Raw genomic sequence first — 25,725 nt, forward strand, 5'->3', positions numbered from 1 at the left:
ATCCACTGAAGAAACTCAAAGAAATTGATTGATACACAAAGATGTAAGCTTGCCATCACCATCAATCAATGGTAATGGACTAACACGTGGCCTGTAGCATGAAGCGAGGTGAACAAACTCAAAGTTGCAGAGTAAGTTTTGAGTTGATAAAACTCAGTAAAGCCAACCTGGTAAAGATCAGATTCATATAAACCTTCTCTCCCAACTCAAAGTTTGAACCAAAGTTTGCGATTAACTCTGGAGCATGTGCACCTGAATGTGTGACACGTGCAGCAAACAGCAAAGCAATCATTTGGATCCATTTATCGCAAGAGTCAGCACTTTTCTTGTACATTTACTTTTACATTTAAATGCATTTACAAGGCAACAATAAACACTTCTGCTGCTGCAAAAGTTTGGCAGCAGAAAGAAAATACATTTCTATGCATTTTGAAAGTTGGATATATTTAAGCTTACACATTTAAATACAAAGCTTAAAATTAATTGCCACTTCATATAATAATTAAATGAATAAATGAATTATAAACAATTACAATTAATATAAGTATAATAAATAAGTAGCAGCAAAAGTCGTCCAATTTTGTATCTAAAATTCTTTGACTGTAAACTGCTTTAATTTGGAGTGAGAGATACGGAGGGCTGGCTTCATGGCATCAGATATATGTGATCATGGACCACAAAACCAGTCTAAATTCCGAAGCTGTCCATTGATGTATGGTTTATTAGAATTGGACAATATTTGGCCAAATTACAACTTTTTGAAAATCTGGAATCTGAGGGTGCAACAACATCTAAATACTGAGAAAATTGCCTTTGAATTTGTCCAAATGAATTCTTAGCAATGCATATTATTAATCTAAATTTAAGTTTTGATATATTTAAAAAAGGACATTTACAAAATATCTTCATGGAACATGAACTTTACTTAATATCCTAATGATTTTTTTGTTTTATTTCTGATTTATTTCTGACCAATACAAGTTTTTTTTTTTTTTTTTTGGCTATTGCTACAAATATACCCCAGCAACTTAAGACTGGTTTTGTGCTCCATGTAGGTAATCCATATGAAATGTGCATTTCATGGCAAGTCTGCATCGTCAACTTCATCTTTGCAGCAACACAGAAAACACCAGTTTATTACTAAACAATTAAATGACTCCTTGCATATTTTCGAACCAGCAGTCCAATCTGGGTTGAGCGAGACCCCACGAAATGAGAGAGCTGATCGGGAATATTCAGAAATGCGCTCTCCGATCACAAGCTCGGATCGGAACAAACCCGAGCCTCAATGTCTGCTGACCTTGCAGAAACATACAAATAGACATAGCCAGACTAGTCTATTTTAGTACAAATTATGAGCTTACTGATGATTTTGTATAATTCTTGGACAAAATTATAATCTAAAAAGTTTTGCTGTTGTTTTTATTTATTTATTTATTAATTTTTTGCCTAGATAGTTTTGCCTACATTCGTAAGACCCAATGATGCTACGATGAGCATTTACTGCTTTTTAAAAATGCGGGTCAGGAAGCGGGTCGGGTAAAATATTTTATTTTTATTTTTTGCGGTCCGAGTTGCGGGCGGGTTAGTTGAAAACATCGGTCGGGTGTGGGTTATTAATACATTGACCCGCGCATCACTGGTAGCCATGTAGCGCAAAGTACCATGGTGACGAAACCCACTCAAAACCAACCAATCTTCTTGAGCTCCAAAACTCAAACTAAACTTGCATTTACCTGGGTAAAAACTAATACCTGCTTCGTTCTACAGGCCACAGTTTCACATGATCTTTCAGAAATAATTTGGCTCAAAATGATTATCCAATATTATTGATCAAACATTATTAGTATTATTAATATTATTACTTATTTGTATTTCAAAAAATAAATTAGAAAAACATGATATAATTCAGCCATAATATTTCCTTCCACAAACATAGCCACAGAAGCTGGAATGGCATTAATCACAAACAAACAAACTTATATGTATTTCTGCAGTGCTTTCGCAATATCTATTAAAGTATGTAAACAAACAACAAAAATAGTCTATCAGTGATCATCCTTTTCAGATAAACAGGCTGACAGGAAGAAAATTTTTCTCTCAACTACAGGTTCATTCACTCTTGATGGATCTCCATCCTGACTTAATCTGCTCATGTCAATCTGTTACCTGAATCCAGGGCCATCTGTCATTCTCGGCTGCAGTCCAGGCGTTCACAAGACCCTTCTTATTCAGCCGGGCAAAGTAGGGGTACCATTTCTGGAGGCCGAAGAGAGCTCGGTGAGTGGAGGAGGCTGTTATCTGCTGGTTGGAGATGATTCCACCTTCCATGCCCAGTGGACCGGAACATTCTGCTCAATACACAATGACACGAATGGAAAGGTTAGATTTGAAGGATACAGAGAAAATGCAAGCATTGCTTAACTTTACAATCACAAGGTTTTGACAAGTGACAACAGCTTTCAGCAAAAACTTATTATATGCATGTACATTTTTTTTATATTTTATGTGAAGGTGTCATATACTACTGGTCAAAAGTTTGGAATAACATATAGCAGTTCCCTTTCAGTCGGTCACTCTCGATGTCACGTTGATGATGGACGAAAATGGTAAGGTTTACATCCGTGCCTCTGTGCTGTCTGTAATGTTTTCTTGGCCCATTCCAGAGTCTGCGTCCTTGTTAGAATCATTCTGGGAATCACTATCCTTGCTTGTATGCTCCTCCGAGAACTCTCCAATGGACAAAAATCTTCTACTACGAAAATGATTTCCTTTCATTTAGACTCTGAGCTGATTTCCAACATCCCACCTGGGGCCATGATTCCACCCGCAGGAATCACGTTTTGCATGTTGTTTTTATTAAGGGCAGTGCTGGCCTTGGTGTTCTCATTTTCAAAATACTAAAGCTCCTAACAAGCCACACTGTATGTGAACATGTTTCCATGCACTTCTAATTTTCATCTTTGAAAGGTGTGATTTATTTCTTCTCAAGATTATCTTCCAAAAAGAGAGTTTAAGGGTTTTAGGCTCTTATTTTATAAAGTCAGCATGGTGTTTTCACGGGCTGCATGTCTGCGTGTGTTTAAATACCTATGTGAGAACATTTAATTGGAGAAGCATGAATTCCATGGAAATGTTAAGCAATTAGATATTCTACAGTGTCAGAGAAAACTCTTGGTTCGAAACATCAATTTTAGCTCTTTTTGGCAACTTGCCTCAAAGGCATCATCTCTTTCTCATCTGTCACCTATGCATACATGTTAAAATCTAATTGGGTGAACAACTTCCACCTACATTTTCATTAAAAGAACAGAGTAAAACAGAAAATCTGAATTTCAATATTTACCAAAACAATGCTTTAATATTTCCATTTTACTGTTTACATTTAGCTTAAATGTCTATAATAGGATGTTTTTAGCAACAATTTTTTGTTTGTTTTACAAATTTGATAAAAAATAGGGTAAAACAATAATATTATAAAACATTATTGCAATTCTAATAATAATAATAATAATAATAGTCAATGTTGACATTGAAGACTAGAGTAATATATAATATTTTGCTGAGATACAACTATTTGAAAATCTGGAATCTGAGGGTGCACAAAATCTAAATATTAAAATCGCCTTTAAAGTTGTCCAAATGAAGTTCTTAGCAATGCATATTATTAATAAAAAATTAGGTTTTAAAATATTTATGGCAGGAAATTTACAAAATATATTCATAAAACATTATCTTTAATTAAAATCCTAATGATTTTTGTCATAAAAGAAAAAAATCAATAAATTTGACCCACGCAATGTATTTTTGGCTATTGCTAAAAAATATACCTGTGCGATTTAAGGAGACTGGTTTTGTGGTCCTGGGTCACACATACACATAAAAGGAAGTTGAAAGAACACCATTTATTTGAAATTTAAATCTTTTGTAACACTATAGATGTATTTACTGTTAATTCAGTGCATCCTTGCTGAATTAAATAATTTATTTATTTCTATCTTTCTTTCTTTCTTTCTAAAAAAAAAGACCCCAGACGTTTGACCCCTAGTATACAGAACATGGTAAACCTATTTGTGCACTATAAACCAGCATCTCTCTCTCTCTCTCTCTCTCTCTTGTCCCACTGGAATTACTAAAACACTCAGAGCCTCTTTAGCTCTTACATCCTTACAACAAACATCCCTCTTTATGCTGCTTACAACTGAACCTTGTCCATTCCCATTCCAGCAATTAGTCACCCTTCTAACAAATCAATACCTGAATGCTGAATCATCATCCTTAACATGAACTTCCCCCAACCCTGGGAAAGAGAGGAGGTCTGTGTGTTTGTTCACTTAACATTGAAATGTGCAAAGACATTCCACCATTATTTCATGTGGTAAGCATTATGGGACTGATTCAATTATTCAAGCATTTGTTTTATTAATACATTCTATTAAAAAAAAATATATATTAATATATAGGCTATTAATTATTATTTAAAAAATGTTGGTAAACAAACTTAATTTGCAAGCATTTTAAAATGTAGTTATATTCTGAAAATAAAAACAGAGAAATACATCTGTTGTAAAAAAAAAATAAGCTGATGAAATGAGCATGATGACACCTGGTGTCCGCCGTCTACTGCCTGTTCTGAATGCACAGCATCAACACACAACACGCCCTCATTTTCCACTCCATTTCTGTGTAATTTAACAATGTTGCTCGGGTTGCAACCCCACAGATACATCTATTAATATTTTTCAGGATCTATCTCCTCCCGCATAGCAAATACTTTCCTAGCATTGGACTGATTGTTTGGAGATGCATATAGGACACTGTGTTGATATACATCTTCAATTCAATTTGGGCTTTGACATTTCCAGTGCCTTTTCTTTACCCCAGGTGCTCAATACTAATATTTACCCAGGCTTGGCACTCTATAGCTCCCAATTGATTCATCTCAATTGCCTGGTGCTCTTTGAAGGAGTCAGAAGTTTCTGTTTTGCCTCATCCCTTTTTATCCCTCAATCACAAAGACAGTTTTGTGAGGAATCAAAGAACAGGCACATCACAAGAGTAAACTTATGACACCTACAGTCACAACAGATTTCGGTTCGCTGAGAATCTTTGGATTCAGAGTTCAATTATGTCAAAACAAAACAACTTAAAATGCATCCTCTCTCCTTTTCTCTCTCTCTACCTATCTCTCTTGCCATGTCTTTTTCATACCTTACAGATTTTCTTATTTTCCCAATTTGAACATCAAAGAGATGTGCTTCACAAATGCCATACAGATCTTTTATCATTGTGGATCTCTCGTTTCTCTGTGGGGTATTCATTTAAGCCCTGTGCAGACTGAAAGCACAACGGTAAAGGACTGAACTAATATAAAAGTGATTCCTCTGAGAAACAGCGCATAAGTTTTATCTTATTTTATCCGCTTAGTGGTTAAAAATCCGGTTACTTAGCTGCAGCTTATTGGTTCAAACCTCGGATGGGGGTTGGGGAATCATGCCAATCTTCAATCACCATTGTGTCTCTGTGTTATAAGCACATAACCCCATTGCCTGCAATAGAAAGTACCATAGATCGCTTCCATTTACTCACAAAAAAAAAAAAAAAAAAAACTATGACATTCATCTGTCCGTCCATCCATCCATTCATCTATCATCTGTCTATCTATCCATCTACTCATCTTTATATCTATCCATTCATCCTTCTGTCTGTCCATCTATCCATCTAGCTGTCTGTCAGTCTATCCACCCATCCGTCGATATTTCTGTCTATCCATCCATCCAACTGTCCATTCCTCCTTGGTCTGTCTATCCATCAATTCATCTATCCATCCATCCATCCCTCCCTCCAATGCTTGCAAATGAAAGAACTGGTTTGGAATTTAAAAGGCATTTTCAATTCAATTATAAATGGCTACCTTAGATATTAATAAAAGAGAAGATTTTGTCTTTATTTTTATGACGCCTTATGATGTGGTTTTTAAATCTTCACCATTGCAATCGTAATTATTTCATCTTATGTCTATGTCCTCTGTGTTCCATGAATAAAACATTAAAGTTTAGTGATAAAAAACATACGGGAAAAAACATAACCACTGGATCAGTCCTATTATTACTGGTACACAACATTCAGTGAGACTTACATATTGTGAAGCGTAAGGACTACTGGCAGCAGTGATTCTGTCGATCATTGTACGGGCATCAGTGGATCTCTCTCTTTCTGATTTTCTCTCTGGCAGCGTTGTGACTTGCGATGACACAAGGAACGGCGTGTGATCTACCATCTTGAATAAGTTGCCTACCAGCCGCCCACCACGGTGCCAGCAGTGTGCAGCTCTTCTATACTGACCCTCCAGTATACATCAACAGCCCAACAGACAGTGGCCATCACTAATGCTGCAGTGTGACAGCCAAATCCATTTCTCAGCAGGTCTACTTAAATAATCCATATATTGAGTTGAAGTCCACCTCAATCTTTGGCGCTTGTGCTAATGAGGAAGAACTGGGAATTTAGCTCCTACTTGTCAAGATTAAAAGCGACACAGCCACAAGCACAACACCAGATATCAGTTTTCATTATTCAGGTTTTGTTTAATACATGCAACAAACGAGTAAAAATGTAAGGTATAATTCTAAAAGGCTGGAGCAGAATCACAAACCTTAACCTCTAAAACTGAAACTTGTGAAACTAAAAATAAATCTGAATGTCATTATAGAAGTGAAGGAAAGTGCTCTTAAAAATGTACATTTATAATGTGATTTCCATTTGTAGCAGGTAAAGATTGCACTTCTGCCCATAATGTCCTGCTGTGCTTTCTGTTAACTGAATGTCTCAATTTATTCCAATTTGGGACATCCATATTTCTTCTGTTGAAACTAGCAAGTCCTTTGAACACTGAATTTTCCATCTGTTACTTTTACTGAAAATACTCCTTTAACAAAAAAGAACTTCAGAACTTTCTTTTTAAATCTTTATATGCATGGGGTATTATTGTTATTATTATTATTATTATTATTATTATTATTATTATTATTATTATTATTATTATTATAATTATTATTATTATTATTATTATTATTTTCACCAAGATAGTCTCCTTGCTGGACATTTGATTTTCTTTTTTCTTCTTCACTCTCCATGTCAACACACACACACACACACACACACACACACACACACAAAGGCAGACAGTTGTGCCCGTCCCAATGTGCTCGAGATGAGTATCCAAAGACCTTCTTAACAGCCTCTGTTAATCAGACTACTAAGAATAGAATGCCAAATATAAATACACTGATGACCATAAAACAAATTCATCCTCTTTTTCAAGTTCACATTTTACTCACTATGGCTCACTATGGTCCTCTATGTTATATTGCACTCATGAAGCCTGTGGAAATAGGCATCCATCCATAAATATTTTGACTCGATCCCCATGAATTTTAGCAATGGCCCTGTCTCCATGCATTCACTGGCACTCTATACTGACTAATGGTTGGACAGAGAATACATGTTTATGAAGCTGAAGGAGCTCCTTCTGGAATAAATAAGCTGCCAAATATTGATTTCAGAACTCTGATGAAAATGATGAATGTTCTCTCAAGAGATGGATTATCTGACTGTGCTGAAGCTTTTATTCATGCCACTGACAACTTTTTTTTTCTCTCATTTCTATTGACAACTGCTTAACTTCCTATGAAACACACACACACACACACACACACACACACACACACACACACACACACACACACACGCTGGTATTGGTGGTTTGCGGGGACCCATTGACATAATGGTTTTTATGTTGCAAAAACTGTCATTTCTATCGCACTACACCTAAACCTACTACTTACAGTAAACTTTATGCACTTTTTGATTTTCCAAAAAATATTTTCCTTTTTGAATTATGGCCACATAATTGGCAGTGAGGCAGTGTCCTCATAAACCAACTTTACATTGTAATGTACCTGTCATACCCATGTCATTATACAAATGTGTGACTTTGTGAACCACTCAGATCAGTGCACACACATACACACAAGATATTATACAATCAATTAATAATATTAGAATGGGCTAAGGTGGGAGGAACTTTTTTAATTCCAATAATTCTTCAATTTACTTCAAAGTTGTTCAAATGGAATAAAGAAGTGACACTTTTTGTCAATTTCCTAAAATCTGGAGAAAATATTGTCCAGCCTCTTTAACCAAGATATTGTTCTGACACCCCAGAATATATATAATTTTTTCTTTTTTCTTTTTTTTTTCTTTTTTTTTTTTTTTTTTTACAAATGTAAGGGTTTCTTTTTAAACACATTTGTATCAATGACATGCCTTGTAAAAAGCGCTATTCAATGAAAAAAAATAAATAAATGTATGCAAATTATTATTATTTGAAGTTGCATTCTGGATAAATCATGAATCAGAAGTGTTTGAAAGACTGTTTGGAAAACGTATGTTTCGGAATGATTTTAAGTTTTAATTTTAAGCCCTGTCCACACGAATGGGACAGGAACATTGCTTTACGGTTGAGATTATATCGCCACCTATTGGATTGGCAGTCTCTTGACAGTGCTCCATAGCATGATTTTGCTTTGTCATGTTGACAGAGATTTTTTTTTTTTTTTTAAACAAAAGAAGGAAAAGCTCAGTTTCTAAAAATACCAGTGTACATGTGAACATTGTATTTATTTATCTTTTGGTAACTTTGCTAGGAGCGAAAATTAAAGACTGCACCTTTTGCAAATGTAATTAACTGTCCCTGTTTAAGTCCATTGATTTGTTTATAGAAAGGACAAAAACCAAGTTGTTCTGTTTTAGCTTTTAACAAGTCTAATTACTCAACACATTTCAGTCATTTAAAATACTTTAAACACTTTAAAACACTAATTTTAAGTTATTGAGTACAACAAAGATGTAACCATCCATTTACAGAGTGCCTTTGTCAAGGGGGCAGCTGCAAACATGCAAATCTTGATAATATGTTCAATATATGCAGTTCATACAGATGAAATGCAAGCATGCAAGTAAATTTAAAAATAAAAATACAAATTCTCATTGAAAAACAACAGCAACACCAACACCAACAATAAACAATGTTGCAGCAGACTTCAATTAATGCCTCCAACACTTGCCAATAGCTGTCTATGGTGTCTATGGTGTACACAAAAGCATGTAAACAAAGCGCTGTATAAAGACTGACCTTTTGATTTGACCCTGACAGCTCATCAAGATGACTTGTAATACAGTGTGAGATCCTTCTAGCAGTATGCAATAATACTGATATGCAGTGAGCTGCATACTTTGTCATTTTAAACAGTGAGAAATCCTGTCATTAGACAAGTACACATTTCAGTGATATTCTGCTCATTTACAGCTTTATGCACAAGAGACTTTGTAGTGCAAGAACATTCAGTCTGAAAATGTAGGAGCAAAGATGATATACAAGTTCATCCAGAATTCAGTCCATTAATAATTTCTCAACACACTTGCGGAATTTGAAATGTGATTTACTGTATGAAGTCTCCTGATCTAAAATGGCTTCCAAAAGAATTTGGACATTTAATAAAAAAAAAGGAATCAAATGAGAATGAATAAATGAAAAAAGAAAGCAATTATAATGTGACGTATGAATCCACATACTGTTTTTGAGCCCAGTATAATTTAAAGAATAGATTACAATTGTATTATTATAGAAGCATTCCTAATCCACAAAGAGAGAGACAGAGAGAGAGAGAGAGAGAGAGAGAGAGAGAGAGAGAGAGAGAGAGAGAGAGAGAAACCCTAAACTTTCAACATGCAAATGATTTGCAGGGTGCCAGGTTGCCACACATAATAAAGCAAAGGAGGTGGCAGTGATTCAACATGACAAAAAGGTGAAATGAATAGAGCGAAACTGTCAGTCAAACGACTGGAGGAATTTAGCAGCAATCGATTTTAGCAGTGTGGGAAGACGTGAGTGAAGGCTTTCTGACAGGGCTTTGGTCAAACTCATTCTAGGAAGGTTGTGACACATCTTCCTGGGCTTGGTATGTTAGAGCATTTTTTCTTTGCTTGTGTGTGTGTGTGTGTGTGTGTGTGTGTGCTATTATTAGGGCTGTCAATCAATAAAAATTTGTAATTGGATTTATGACATGATATGTTGATTAATCAAATAAATCACAATTAATACCACAAATAATCTTTAGAAGAATAAAAGCCCAAAATGAAGATAAATCATTGCCAAATCATTTGTTAATTTGTGTATTGTTATGCACATAATAACAATAAAAAACTAAATTAATTGAAAATGACATTGCTGTGGTAGATGAAAGCATTCTGTTCCATTCTGTTGTGCTCCATCTGGCTGTTTTTGAACAAAATTACATTGGAATAAATAATTGTGTTTATATATATATATATATATATATATATATAATTGCTGGTGTTTAAAGTAATAACCCTGAAAACCGAGGATGATAGAGATGTTTGTCTCTATTTAATAAATGTCTTTATATATCTCAAATAACCCTGAGAAAACTAATATCCCCTTTGATTCATGGTGATAAAGCATATCTAGTCTGAACAAATGACATTTACTGTCTGATGGTGTCTCTCTGTGTGTGTGTGTGTGTGTGTGTGTGTGTGTGTGTGTGTGTGTGTGTGTGTGTGTGGTTGTGTGTGTGTGTGTCATTCAGTCACACTCCATCTGCCTGCATCTTACTCTACGTGCTCTGGCCATTTATTCAACAAAACAGCAGCAGCAATATAAATGATTTAGATAAAACAGCAACAATGGTGATGAAAGGTGATGAAATACTACTTCTTCAAAGCGTTTGATCATACCTAAATCAAAGTATTTCATTCCTTTCATACAGCTTACATTTAAATATCATCCTGGTACATCAGAGTTGATGTGAGGAGGAAGGTTAAATGACATATGATTTCAGTTTTCATAGTAAGAGATGTGGGACAAATTGAACGTCACCACCTTGTCACTATCGCCATTACATTTAATAAAACATTTACCCTCAGACCACCCAATATGTAGATGAGTTTGTTTCTTCATTAGAACAAATTAGAAGAAATTCAGTACATAAAATCCAGACAACTCCAGTCTTTCAATCAGCGTCTTGTGAAATCAAAATCTGTGCTTGTAAGGAACAAATCCACCATTAAAATGTTCAAACCATTGCTTCTGACTTAAATATGAGTCCTCTAACCATTATATTGCATTCTCCAGTGAAATCTTTTAATCTAGACTGAATCAGTAGAGAAATATGTTTTTTTTACTTAAACATTAGTTTAACTAGTTTAAATTAATACTTAATCTTTTTATGGTTGTCAAGTCCTCAAGAAACACCTCGCCCACTTTTATTATCTTACAGTATTCCCAAAGAACATTTTATTCTCTATTTTTAATAGTTTATTTTTATATATTTTTTAAAATAAATTTCTCTCTGAGGCCAGATGCCACACCCACAGTACCCCTCTGCGTTCACCCTGACACAGTGTGTCTTCTGTGTGAGTTTAACTGTCTGTCCCAGCTGTTCTTGCATGCTTCTCCATGGACCCGGTGAAACAGATGCTCTGAACTGTCACAAAATTCACTTAATACAAAGCCCACTGGATGGACTGAGGGAGAAGAAATGGGACAGGGAAGGAAGCATCCATAAAAACAAGAACATGTACTTACTGTACTGGCAGTTTCTTCCCATATATTCCCCTGGGCATTCACAGGAATAGTTCGCAACCAGATCTGTGCAGATCCCCCCATTTCTACAGGGACTTCTTTCACATTCATTAACATCTGCAGAAAAAAAGGGGGGTGGGGGATTGTTTATTACATGCTTAAAGGCAATCATTGAAACGTCTCTCATTCAAATGCAATGGTAGAGCTTTGTATAGATTGTTATTTGTTTTTCTTCTCAAAGCTTAGAAGAACATTCCAGCCATGTAATCAAATCATAGTGACTGAAAATGGTAACTATTGATGATAAAGCAATAACACCCCCTCACAAGCAAGTCCTTGATGAATTAAACATTGATGAACACAAAACTCTGTGTCGCATTTGAAACAGACAAAAAAGAGACGACGAAAAAGAAAGACAAAAAAATAAAAACGGAGAAATTGTAGGAATGCACAATCACTTCTAATGTTTTCAGTGCATAAAATTGTTATATATAATTATTTCAGAAAACAGACAGTTTTAACTTTTCAATTGGCTTTTCCAGATGGATAAAAAAGGAAAAGAAAATAACAACAACAGCAATAATAATGAAACATTACAGTTCAGAATTTTGTTGTCAGCAAATTTTTAAAAGGTTTTTAGACAAAGTATTTTATGCTCGTCTAAGGCTGAATTTATTTGATTAAAAACAGCAAAAAAAAGAAAAAAAGAAAGAAAAAAGAAAGAAAAAAAGGAAATATTAATACAATTTAAAATAGCTATTTCATATGTAATACATTTTAACATGTAATTCATTCCCGTAAAGACAAAGCTCAATTTTCAGCTTCATTGTCACATGATCTTTTAGAAAACATTCTAATTCTGCAATTTTAGCATGAATGACTGGTAACTCTGCAGGAACAAAAAAAAAAAAAAAAAAAAAAACAGAACTGGATTGTGGGATTTGGAAAATATCCAGAATGGATCACCCACACATTTTGTTTATTCTAAAATTATATTCATGAAGTATAGTTAAAAAAAAGGAACAGCAGTATTGAAGCAACCTGAGGTTAGGTTCAACAATGGTCAAATTAATTTCACTAAACATTTGTACTGTTAACTTTCTGTTGAAATGACTGTTTGTAGTTTACAGTTAATGAAAACACCTGCCAAGAAAATCAATATAAATGTAAATTAATGTAAAACCCTACGCAACTCCCATGCTAAACATTGCTTTGTTGGGAGTACATATTTTCTTTTAATAAAACATTTACACTGACACATGACCCAAGCATCAGCCCACATTATAAGGCCCTCAGAGTGTTTGAACAGTGAGATGAAACCTGCTACTGACAGAAACTGAAATCTATTCAGAAAAAATAGAGAAAATTATATGTTTCAAGACCTGCCAAGCTCACCAGTGATGGGGGGGGGTCATCACTTCAGTATCTAGCACAGCTCACAAACAGCAGTAACCCATTTAAATGCAACCCTATCATCCTGGGGTTTCACCACAAATTAGCCTGATGAAAAGCACACTCCTTTATTCCACTGTGGTTAGACTAAAAGGATGAGAAAGAGCAGTCACAATGATCCAGCCGTGTGGTCTAGGGAAGCCCTCAGCTTTCTAAAACCACATGCCAGGAGACCAGACTCATGTGAATCTGGCCAAAGCAGAAAGCTAGAGTGTGTACCTTTTTGGATGTTAAAATGTCAGTTCTGTTATCATTTACTCACTCCCATGTAATTCCAATTCTGCATGACTTGTTTGGAATTTTAGTTTGAAAATGTATTTTTGTTCACAAAGAAAGTCAGTGAGGTCCAGGGTTGGACCCCCACATTCTTTAAATATTATGTTTCCCCCCACAACCCACTTTTTTGTTTTCTTTCCAAATCTGGTGACTGTTTAGTTCCTGTGGAACTATGCTCTATCCTTATGGGATAGAAAACTGTCCAACTGACAATGACATTATTCAAATTTAAAATGACTTTATTAAGCTGCATGCACATAGTGCCATACTGCAATCACACCACGTCATCTTAGATATACAGTACAGACCAAAAGTTTGGACACACCTTCTCATTCAAAGAGTTTTCTTTATTTTCATGACTCTGAAAATTGTAGAGTCACACTGAAGGCATCAAGGGCTATTTGACCAAGAAGGAGAGTGATGGGGTGCTGCGCCAGATGACCTGGCCTCCACAGTCACCGGACCTGAACCCAATCGAGATGGTTTAGGGGTGAGCTGGACCGCAGACAGAAAGCAAAAGGGCCAACAAGTGCTAAGCAGCCCTCGGGGAACTCCTTCAAGACTGTTGGAAGACCATTTCAGGTGACTACCTCTTGAAGCTCATCAAGAGAATGCCAAGAGTGTGCAAAGCAGTAATCAAAGCAAAAGGTGGATACTTTGAAGAACCTAGAATATGACATAGTTTCAGTTGTTTCAAGCTTTTTGTTATGTATATAATTCCATATATAATTCCATATGTGTTAATTCATAGTTTTGATGCCTTCAGTGTGAATCTACTATTTTCATAGTCATGAACATAAAGAAAACTATTCGAATGAGAAGGTGTGTCCAAACTTTTGGTCTTTACTGTATCTATAGTTAATTTCTGTATTATTGTATGTGTTTTTTTTTTTGTTTTTTTTTGGGGGGGGGGGGGGGGGGGCTGGGGGGGTTACTTTTATATATGTTCTATTAGCTTTTTTTTTTTTACATAATTTAGCATAACACAGTAAGAAAATACACCTTTTTGTATTTAGTAACTGTCTTTGCATTTCCAATCTGTGATGCTAGTGACTCAGAAAGGTGGTTAGACCTCGTTTGAACCGAAATTCATCACAGTAAATAAATATACTGAAGCAAAAAATTCAACAACAAAATGTGTGATGTGTATTGATGTGTTTGAGGACATGATTTGTAGAAATAAACCTTAAAGGTGATCCTGATATATTTCATAGAACTTAATACATTTGAAAATGTTGCATGCAGCGAGAAGGACTAAGCTTTGATGTTTAGAGTATAAGCTTCCAATTTAAAAGCAGCCTTGATTTTGCTAAACTTATCTGGACTTAATAAATCAAATACTTAAAATCCTGCTGGTATTTTCAGACTTTGAATCCAAATGTAAATTAAATCCCTATATATATATATATATATATATATATATATATATATATATATATATATATATATATATATATATATATATATATATATATTTCATCTAGGTTTTGGATTGAGATTAATATATCTTTTGAACTAAATAATTGCCAGTACTGTAACTTGCATACATTTAATTTGTGCTCCTATCTGAATTTATTTTGGTAGTACCAGCAACTGGTTCCAGATTTCTTTATCTTCTCTATTTAAGTAATGTCCATCAATAGTAAGTGGGGCAGTAGATCTGACATTACACAAAAATACTTTTGAGTACTGTGGGTTTGACACTTGATATCAGTTCATCTTAAACACACATTCTGTACAGCCTGAAATTACACAACAACAACAACAACAATTACTTAATTACTTCAAACATCTTAATGACCATGCAACTTCAAATTAGAAAACTATGCTCTAAGCACTCCTCTGCGAACAAATGCTTTATTAGCATGGGTGCGCAAACAAGTCCTTGTCAGACATAATGTCATCGTCATAGCAGGAGATTGTCACAATCACAAGGATTATGTTTTAATTAATTCAAGTGAGAGAGGCTTAACGCACTCATTATAGATCATTAACTTTACAAACAAAGACCTGAGAGCACACTTCTGGCAATGACAAGGGCAAATTGTCATTACGTTAATAGCTACTTCAAAATCACAATTGGCTAATGTTTGCTTTAAAAATCTATCGATTTGTTAAAGGAGACACATATCATTAGGAAATAATAAAATTATTTTTAATCTTTATACAGTACATTATTTCAGCCTACTATTAAAACTTTCTTTCTGATATCAGACACATGTTATTTTATACACGTTATTTGCCAATTTGCGTTATTTGCATTAACTGTTAACTTCACCTAACCAAACCAATATTTATGACACATGGATGAGTTATTCTGGCAATATGTGTTTAGAGAACCTAGGGGAAACTGTTACCGACTTCCTAAAAATAGTACACCATCTCTGGATCCAAAAACAAGCAAAAAAGGTCTGTGTAACCAAAAGGAGTGGAAAGAAGTTGTTTCTGCACAAGTAAGCTAAAATTATCACCAAACATTCAATAGCACACAAATCAAAACTGCCTGATTTTACAGAGAACATGCCAATGCCTATGAATGGTTAAATGACTGTTAAAACCTGATCTCTGATAATTAGTTTGAACCGTTATTCTGATATATTTATACAACAAAATATTTTCAGGGGTCTTGAAAGATTGTTTGAATATAATCAAAAATTGTGGCTCTGGCTGGCAACTTAAAGATAATACCCCAGCATTGAAACTGGCTTTGTGTAGCACCATCTGCTCTGCACATTCTTCCCAAGAAACCTAAACAAGTAGATCAAGTTTGAATGATGAAAGAAAACAGCTTGAATGACAAACTGGATGAAATACTCTCTGATAAATAGCTAGAAACTAGCTATGAAAACATTTCAGACTCACCACTATACCAAGAGAGTGTTTTCAGAGCTCCCAGGCCTGGGCGAATAAGAATCTTTGTGCCTTTACTTCAATTCAAATCATGACAAGTGTTCAGTGACCACACAATACACTCATTTAACCTTTCAATCACATCTACAAAAAATACTCAAATTATGGTACCTTCTTTCTCAGCAGAAAGTATTAAAAGCTTTATCGTTTGCTCAAATGAACGTGGGGGCGTTGTGGGTCGCACTGCGGTTTGCGCTGCACATTCACTGTAATTTGCTACAATTAGACCTTGCACCTTCAGTGGACATTTAATGACAGATACGTCTCAGCTCCTCCTTTATTGGAAGAACTCCTGCTCTTTGTTCCATTGTGTTCACAGAATTCGAGACAGATAGATGATCAGGTGCCGTTTGGCACTTCAGGTGAACATGGAGACAAATCCAACCTGGCAAGATTGGAGAGACTTTTGAGATGGTGCAGCCACCCTGGATTAAAAAGCAGCTTAAGGAGTTAGACTTTAGATCAGTGAGAGGCAATTAAATCTGTTGTGTGCATGTGTGAGTGTGAGATTGTCAGTGAGCATGTGTGTGTGTGTGTGTGTGTGTGTGCTTGTCAGAGCGCGTGCGGGAGAGCGAGAGAGAGAGAGGATTACCTCAGGGGAAGAGTAGCTAATCCACACAGTCGGGGAGACACAGACACTGAGAGGCTCAAGGTCAAGTAAACAAAACTCTGCCATACCTGACATCAAGATCCCTCAACTAGAAGCCATCAGAGTCAATGAAGTCCTGCTCTCTGACCAAACACTCTCATGTGAGCTACACTACCCTGAGACATGAGGAATACTGAAAATAATATGATTGCAAATTTTATTAAACCCACGCTGCTCCAGAATGCATATAAGCTCTAATCATAAAGAATATTAACGATGTAATCCCTTAAGGAAAACCTCATAAATTTTACATGTGGATGCTCTAATTACATGAGCACAGGTGTCAACCTGTTAAATTCATGTTTTTCTTTTAACCCTCATGTTCTGCTTGTGGTTTGGGAGACCCAATGGGCTTGAAAACATACTTAATATTTAAACATTGGGGTGATTCTTAATTTTTTTTTCTAATCTAATAACTCATTCATTATGAACAAAATTTCAGCTTGACACAAAACGCATACAAAAAAAAATAATAATATGTGTTCCAGTGCTTCCCTGATATATATATATATATATATATATATATATATATATATATATATATATATATATATATATATATATATATCAAAATTAATTTAATTTAATTTATGCATTTAGCAGATGCTTTTATCCAAAGTGACTTACAGTGCATTCAGGCTATCAATTTTTACCTACAATATTTATGATTTATTTCTGTCTAAAATGTTGCGTAATTTAAAAAAAATTAGTCACTCACAAATGCAGTGAATGCTCATGAATAAATGCATTGCATTTGAACATTATCAGACTGATGTACACACTGCACCCATACACGAAGCATCTCCTTTTATCAGAGTAAGGTTAATTAGAAAACAACATTATAGAATGTAGCAGTCTCTTTTTATCAGTCTCTTTTTAAATGCATCTCAAAATATTACAAACAATATAGAAGTTATTCTTATATTTACTCTATAAAAACAGTAAAGATTACACTAAAAGGCCTTTTATTTGCAAAAAGAAAAAAGTACGCTATGAATCAGAGGGCAGACCGCATGTAATAGTCATTTATATTGTTATTTCACATTTAATTATTATTTTTTTTCAACATTTTGATCATGTTGATATCTTAGAGGGCTTAGATATTCATGCATCAAATATGATCCAGTAAACTTTATAGGGTTAATATCTGTCTACTGGCTTTAAATGGGTCAGTTGAACATGTAGTTTGGCATCTCTAAAGTCAGTCTCATAGAGCATAAGTGTTAAATCACATACGTTTGGATGATATTACTCTTCAGGGCATGGATTGCGAAACAAAACTGTACAGAAACATGTTTTTGTGAACATTACATATGTGAAATCCATTTCAAACCTGCACCAGGCGGTTTTGAAGAGATACACAAATGTTGGAATGATTTCACAACTCATATCTATTAGTATGCACATGCAGAGGCAGACAGAGAGGAGGGATTGTCCTTTGCTGTGGCATTGTCTGCCGTGTGAGTGATGAAGTGCTCTGCTAGCCGGGAGACAGTGGAGGCTTAACCTGATTTAGTGTTCAGAGCACATAGGGCCATTTCCACAGAGCAAGGGGATGGAGGTGGAGTGTGTGTGTGACAGTGGTGCATGCGTGTGTACATGTCTCTTAAGCTTTCAGCCTTCCCCCAATCCACATTCATCGCCATGCCTCTCCCAGAACCAAAAATAACTCCAGAATCTCTCTCGCTTCCACCACTACCGAAGGATTTTTAAAAAAATCTTCCAAGTGTGCCCCACTCCCCTATAACTACCTCCTAACCCTTTATCTAGCCTTTAACAACATCTGCTGTTATAGTTAGTCTCAGGCCAAACTCTGATTGGCCGTGGCCCACGGTCTTGCAACCTTTTTCCTGTTTGGCTCAAAGCAGTTCTCAGTCGGGGAATAATGAGAGAGATGAATAGCACTCCGGCATGAAGGGCTGTAACGGTAAGTGCTAAATTGGTTGCCATACATCCAGGGAGAGAGCCGAGGGAAGGGGAAATGGCCTTTCCAGTAGGCAGCAGTGACCCCTACTGTGTGGACACCTGCTCTGGTGCTCCTCTAAGATGCTCGGATGAGGATTACCGCGCAGAAGAACAGAGGAGATGCGTGCAGTGGGAGACAGGGTTAGAGATGGGGGCTGCAGAGGCTGGAGGTGTGCAATAAAAAAAAAAGGACAGGACTGTTCTTAGTGCAGTTTAGTCTGTTACCATACAAAAGAAGTTAGGAAGTTTGATAACTGAGATTCATGCAAATTTAGGAAGCAACTGCTATTGCTTGATTGACAAACAGGCGAAAATGAATACAATCAATACTATGCTGTTTAAATACGTGGAGGGAGATTGCAACCAAACTATATTTCGGGTCTTCTGTAATGTTTATATTGTGTCCACCACAACAATAAGCTTCATAAATATTTAACAATCCATCTGAATGACCGTAAAAGAGCATGTATGAATGACCCTTATCCAAGTTATTCGGCACTAATAGCTTGCTGGACTTCATATCAGCAATCTTGGAATGTTGCCCATCCAGTCAAATTGATGAACGGGAACTAACTGATGAATAATACATTAATACATGTTTTAGTTTATCAATGCTGTGTCATTGTAGATATGAATGTTTGCAAAAAAAAAAAAAAAAAAAAAAAAAAAAATATATATATATATATATATATATATATATATATATATATATATGTATGTATATATATATATATATATATATATATATATATATATATATATATATATATATATATATATATATATTCAACAAGGACACGGAATTGGTTCGAATTTTTAAGTAAACATATTTATAATGTTGAAATAAATCTTGTTCTTTTGACATTTCTGTTCATCATAAATCTGGAAAAATATGTATATCAAGAAATGTTATAACAAATATATCTCGAACATAAAATCAGCATATTATGATGATTTCTCAAGGATTGTATGACACTAAACACTGGAGAAAATTAAACTTTGCCATCATGGGAGTACATTACATTTAAAATATGTGTAATAAAGAACACTAAATAACATTTTTCAATATTACTGTTTTAACAGATGTCTATTCAAAAACATATATTATTGAGTATATATAATACTGACCTCATACATTTGAACAGAAGCATACATTTACAAAATGACCAGTAATTCAATGGATGCCAATGGGCTGAAATATGTTTGAGTCAGTGCTTCTGCCAGCCATTACTTCCAATGACTCTTAAGGTTCAGATTGGTTCAGTCATACTTGTTTTAATATTGGCTATATTTTATCTGAATGGGGAAATAAAGTACACAATACAAATATTTTGGAGATGTTTTATATAACAAGTAAACTAATAAAAATAACATATGGAACAGAAGATTTATGTACAGGTTTTTTGTATTGTGTACTGTATATATAGCTGTATAAACAAATACAGACATGTATTTACATGATATACTGTACTCAAGTGGTGCTACATTTGTACTTGCCTGCTTTTCAACTGAATGTACTAAATGTACCAGTAGTAGATGTGAAGCTGATGAAGGTCAGTAGGAAATGCAGTCCTTACAAAAAAAAAAAAAAAATACAAACACGTACTATTTATTTGTCATAGCACTTCATACTGTTATATCTTTGAATGGTTTAAATTTCCTCTGCAGTACGAGAGCTACTACTGGTGCACAACTACTACGAATGAATTTGCGATTTAACACTAGCATATAAAAGTTCTGAATCCTACTTTTCTTCTTTGAGAACTACACCAGATGAGATCCAGAACTATATAGTTGAAGCAGGAAGTCTCTGAGGACCTTCACCAAGTGATGATTCAGTAACGCAAATGAAAATGTAATGGTTGTAGGCATTTTATTAATTCATGCAGTTCATATATATCAAACAGAAGGCTGATGCAAAAGGGCTTGTTTCTCAGTGGTCTCAATAAATAGTTATAAAAATACACAGTTCATTTTTCCTGCACTAAGCATAGACAAATGCAGTTTGTTTGCCGACTGAAACCATACTGAGAGTATGCCATTAGTTTATCAGCTTATCTTCTGCTCAGCTCAGTGGGAAAGAAACAGCAGACACTAAGCTGGTTTAAGACATAAAAATGACACTTTGTTAACTTTCAGCCCAAACTGCTATGATTTACTAAGGGACTATTTAAAATAGTGGAACTTGGTCTGGTTTATTCACTTTTTTATGATGTGGTACATCCTTTTGCTATAACTTAGTATTGGGAGTATAATGGGTGTCTACAGTCCATATATTCAGTGCACACATTACATATAATCAAATGAACATGAAACATGAGAAGGCTAATTCAGATGTTCTAGTAAGTTCTTTTGAGAAAGGAAATAATCTGATAAGCTTGACACTTTTAATACAAACTGATATATATGTATAGGTACATTTAAATAACTGGTAAGGAGTTCTTCCCTCAAGACTGGACTTATCACACACCCCATGAAATCAAAATGAGAGTTTTGTGGCTTTTAGTCCATGTCTATTAAGGTTGAGGCAATCTATATGATCTACTGTATTGCTGTAAGAGCTCTCTGGACGACCTGAGGAACTGAAGGTGTTTATCGCAGGGCTTTGGTTTATTTCCAACGGGCACATTTTTTCCTCAGCCATCGTTTGTTTAACAGGTGCCTGGAGCAGTTGGGGGTCGGGATCTGTCATGGCACATAGCAGACCCCCGAGTTTAATTACATCCTGTGTGTCACACCAAACATCTGTCATGTATGAAAGTTATCTAGAGGCAGGCCCTCTTCCAGAATCAAATCTCTGAGGTTTCTTCTGAAATTAGATGGGATGCTTTTGTAAAGTGTAGATGGAATGCATAGGCAGAATTAGAATCTATAAGTCTAAATTTATTTTGATCAATGCATATCGGCTAGACATATTTTTTCCCCATCCATTGCTATGGTTATCACTATGTCAATCATTGCAGTTATTAGTGTGAATCACACATTTATTTATTTTTCTTAGCAGCAAAAAACCTTTTATTCAAATTCTGAATTGATTATACACTAATCATATTCTTCATAATCATAAAATCAAAGTTCTGCTGCACAAGAACGTCTGTTCAGTCAATGCAGCTGCTCACTGTGAAGATTCCCGAGCATGCAGAACTAAGATGCTTTGAGCGGTATTGAGGGTTCAAGAGATCAACAGACATGTCTGTGAATGACTCAAGTGCTCAATGCTGGAAAGCCACTTTGTAAATAGAAACATTTGATGCTGCCGCAAACACAGGCATATGCACTAGACTAGAGCATTTGCCAAATCTGATTCACCAATATTCAATTATTACAGTTTCATCTAAGGGTGCGCTTGCTTTTGTTTAAGGGTACTTAGCAGAAAAGTAAGCTGACATATTTGGGCTCAAAAGGATGCCATTGGCCTCGTTTAAAAGCTCATTCTACAGTACTACAACAGAGTAAATATTGTGTAGGCTGAAGTTGATGATTGAATGAAACATGGGCATTTGTGGTGAAATCCTTTAGTGTCACAACTGTTTAGTGAATTCACTCCTCAGTATTTAAAAAAGCTGATGGGATGATTCCAGTCTGATGGCCTGGCTGTTACAATGAGCTGAGTCCTAATGCAAGTGCAGTGGATGGTGTTTGAGGAATGGGCAGGTTTCTGTGCTAACAGGCTTTGGCAGCCTGCCAGTGGAGCTCCAGCAGCAGAGATGAAGGCTCGGCTGCAGCACAAAGAGGCAAAAGAAGCACATAAACCTTCAGTGAAGGGGGAGAGATGGTGAAAAAGGGGAGGAGAGAAGAGAAGGAAGAAAATGACAGAGATGAGATGAAACGAAGGAAAGCTGAGAAATGGGTGGGAAAAGAAGTACTGGGGATTCAATAAAAAGAGAAAGAAATGAGAAGAGTACTGGGGTCAGATAGAAATGGTGGAAGAAGAAGAAAAAAAATCAAGGGAAACCGTCAAGAGGTAGACGATGTGGCAGAACCAAGGGACACAGAGTGGAGCTCTGCCTCGATGGGATTGTAGAACAATAGGAAGAACAATACAATGTCTCTACACTTTGCTCCTTCAATGAGGCTTTGTCGCTAAAAAAGCATTATATCAATTGATGTTTTGGATAGCGCGCTTTCAAAGCGGAAAGAAAACCAACAAACACTTTCTACACACAAAACTAGGTTACCCAGAGAATTGTCAGGTGGTGTGACAGTACCGTTCCTGACTATATCTAGGTCATGCCAGAGAGATGAATTTGCTGTAGGTATGAGGAACAATCAAATTAATTATGAATAAAATGAATTACAATTCCTCACTGGGTACATCAAGGATGGAGTATACATAAAATACTACATCATGTGGTTATTGCCATGATTCTGTCTGTTGCAAATGATCAGTTGTTCTTACTTTTTTGCCATTGTTTTACTTCTACTAAGACTTTTTGTCTTGAAATACACACACACTAAATATATATAATCAAATTATGCAACTTTTACTGTGAGTAAAGTTTCTAAAACTAAAGTGTGTCATTGTTTTATGTTAAATACTTCAACTAAGCTTTTTGGGTCATAAAGACTTTGTCTCTGTGGTGTTTTTTAAACAGTGCTCTATTTATTAGCTTGACAACACTGGCTCAACCAATGGGGTTATGTGTTTTTTGTTGTTGGTGGTTTTTTATAATTTTTTGACCAATGGCAGATTAGATTAGTGTTTTGGAAACCCATTTGAAAAATTAATATTGCAATTCTACATGGCAATTCAAAAATTACACAATTCACCCTTAAGGACATGAGAATTGGCCGCTACCTTGTACTCAATAAAAATGACCAAACAGGGATTACCCAACAGTCGCTTAACTCTGGTAGGTGCATATTCCAATCATTCATACTCAAATCTACATCCATGTATGGCTTATGTTAAAATGTGGATGTCAAGCCAGCTGATATTTTTTGCTTGGCTGCAGTGTCAGTCAATGTAAGTATAATAAGAGCGTCCTCTTCTCCCTTCCTCCTCCCCAGTCCTTCAGATTGTGTTACTCTCAGCTTCCAGACACACCAACATGATTGACAAGTACACTGTAGCATGGCATGAGTGATGTTCATCTGCGTTGTCCAGCCTGCCAAACATTCACATGGAAAACGAAAAGGTCAGCAGTGATCTATGGGACGTGTGTTTGCCGGCTAGACAGAACAAGACTTCTGGACGAGGACTGATGTTGGAAACCAGGATCACCAACCCATGAAACTCTCTGATTCAGGCTTTATCCCTGCTGTTTGTTTTCCCTGATGCCTTTAGACAGCTTAGAGATAACAGCAGCTCCAGACACGACAGAATCAGATGGCTGAGAGGAAGTGTGGCCTGCAAGCTTATTTTGAAGCAATCTATTCCTCCTCAATACATTGAGTACATGTCCAGAGGAAAGAATAATTATACAGTTAATGAGATCTGTAATACTATATGTTAATTGTTTCTCCTACAAAATGAAACTAAATGGAGAGCAATGGACAATTGATTAAGTCTCCTGTCTCCTGTTTACAGTTTGTTTCAGCATATTATGGTACAATAGAATGTTACTTTGATATTTAAACTCTCTAAGAGTGTTTAACAGAAATTTATCAGGTTTAAAATATACTGACTTTTCATTTGGTAATATACAGTGTAATATATATTACCACTCGCATACAAGTAAACACAATTAAAAGGCAAATGCACAAGCAAATGCAAAAAATGAAAAATGTCCCCAAGCATGTGCACAACCTGTTTTTCACACTCTTATTTGTTAGGACTATTCTCTCCAGACTGAAGAACAAACCCCCTTTCTTGCTATTCTCTTTCTTCTTGTATTGCCACTTAGTGTAGCTGCAGGTTATTTTAAATAATTCATTGTCTGAGCTTGAGGGTGGAGATACAAAGTATTGCTGATCTTTCACAGCAACCCTATTTGCTTCCAGCTACACTTAGTTCAGTCAAATAAACTTTCATTAGCAAGCCTCTCGTTATGCTAGTGAGATGTGAGATTTATATATATATATATATATATATATATATATATATATATATATATATATATGTGTGTGTGTGTGTGTGTGTGTGTGTGTGTGTGTGTGTGTGTGTGTGTTTACTTAGTGATGAAATATCTTTTAAACTACTCATGTTTCTTTTTTTTTCAAACAGCATGGAATGAAAAAGGACAAATTCACAAAGTAGTAAAATGGTAAATGCTAAATGTATAACGTTCCCGAAACATCTGAAAGTGTGAAACCCATGGGAAGCATCACCTTTACTTTAAAGTCATATGTGTGTACAAACATCTGATAAAAAATGTCACAAGACATCTGCTTCTCATTCTAAAAATAACAGGGAACATTTGAGTGATGTGTTGCAGAAAATCCCTGTAATGCAGGGCTACATGAGAGCAAACATAGTGGAGCTAAATGCTTTATTTTAGTAAAAACAAGAAGAAGAAAAAACAGACTGGTAAGTATGGCCCTGTTGGAAAAAATATGCTGTAAATACATGGCAGTCTGATGAATGGGAAGCTTTCTCAAAGTATTATCTCCTCAGTATGCAGCAATTAACAAACAAGAAACATCTGAGTACAAATGACAGGAGAGATCAAGCAACAGAAAGATGATGAACATGGGCGACAGAAACAGTACAAGACAAAAGCATTAATTAAAACCCTAAAACACACAAGAACCCTTAAAACCATTACAAAACAAGCATTAAAAAACACTCAAAACAATTGCAACATGACTCTTTCACAAACAACTTTCATCTTTAAGATGAAAGAGCACAAATGGAATAGACATCTTG

The 25,725-nt window shown here is 35.5% G+C and overlaps 1 protein-coding gene across 3 annotated transcripts in view; it reads right to left on the bottom strand.

Annotated features, from left to right (window-relative positions):
* The window catches only part of edil3a (EGF-like repeats and discoidin I-like domains 3a), a 174,626-nt gene that overhangs the window by 65,892 nt on the left and 83,009 nt on the right, over positions 1-25,725 (bottom strand). For all 3 annotated transcript variants that reach the window (XM_026211394.1, XM_026211393.1, XM_026211392.1), the window contains 2 exons: positions 11,669-11,782; positions 2,170-2,351 (listed from right to left, as the gene is read on the bottom strand). In XM_026211394.1, the coding sequence (XP_026067179.1) occupies positions 2,170-2,351; positions 11,669-11,782 (296 nt within the window). The remainder of the gene's footprint in view (positions 1-2,169; positions 2,352-11,668; positions 11,783-25,725) is intronic.

Source organism: Carassius auratus, chromosome 30 (genome assembly GCF_003368295.1).
Source record: "Carassius auratus strain Wakin chromosome 30, ASM336829v1, whole genome shotgun sequence".
NCBI classification, from domain to species: Eukaryota; Metazoa; Chordata; class Actinopteri; order Cypriniformes; family Cyprinidae; genus Carassius; species Carassius auratus.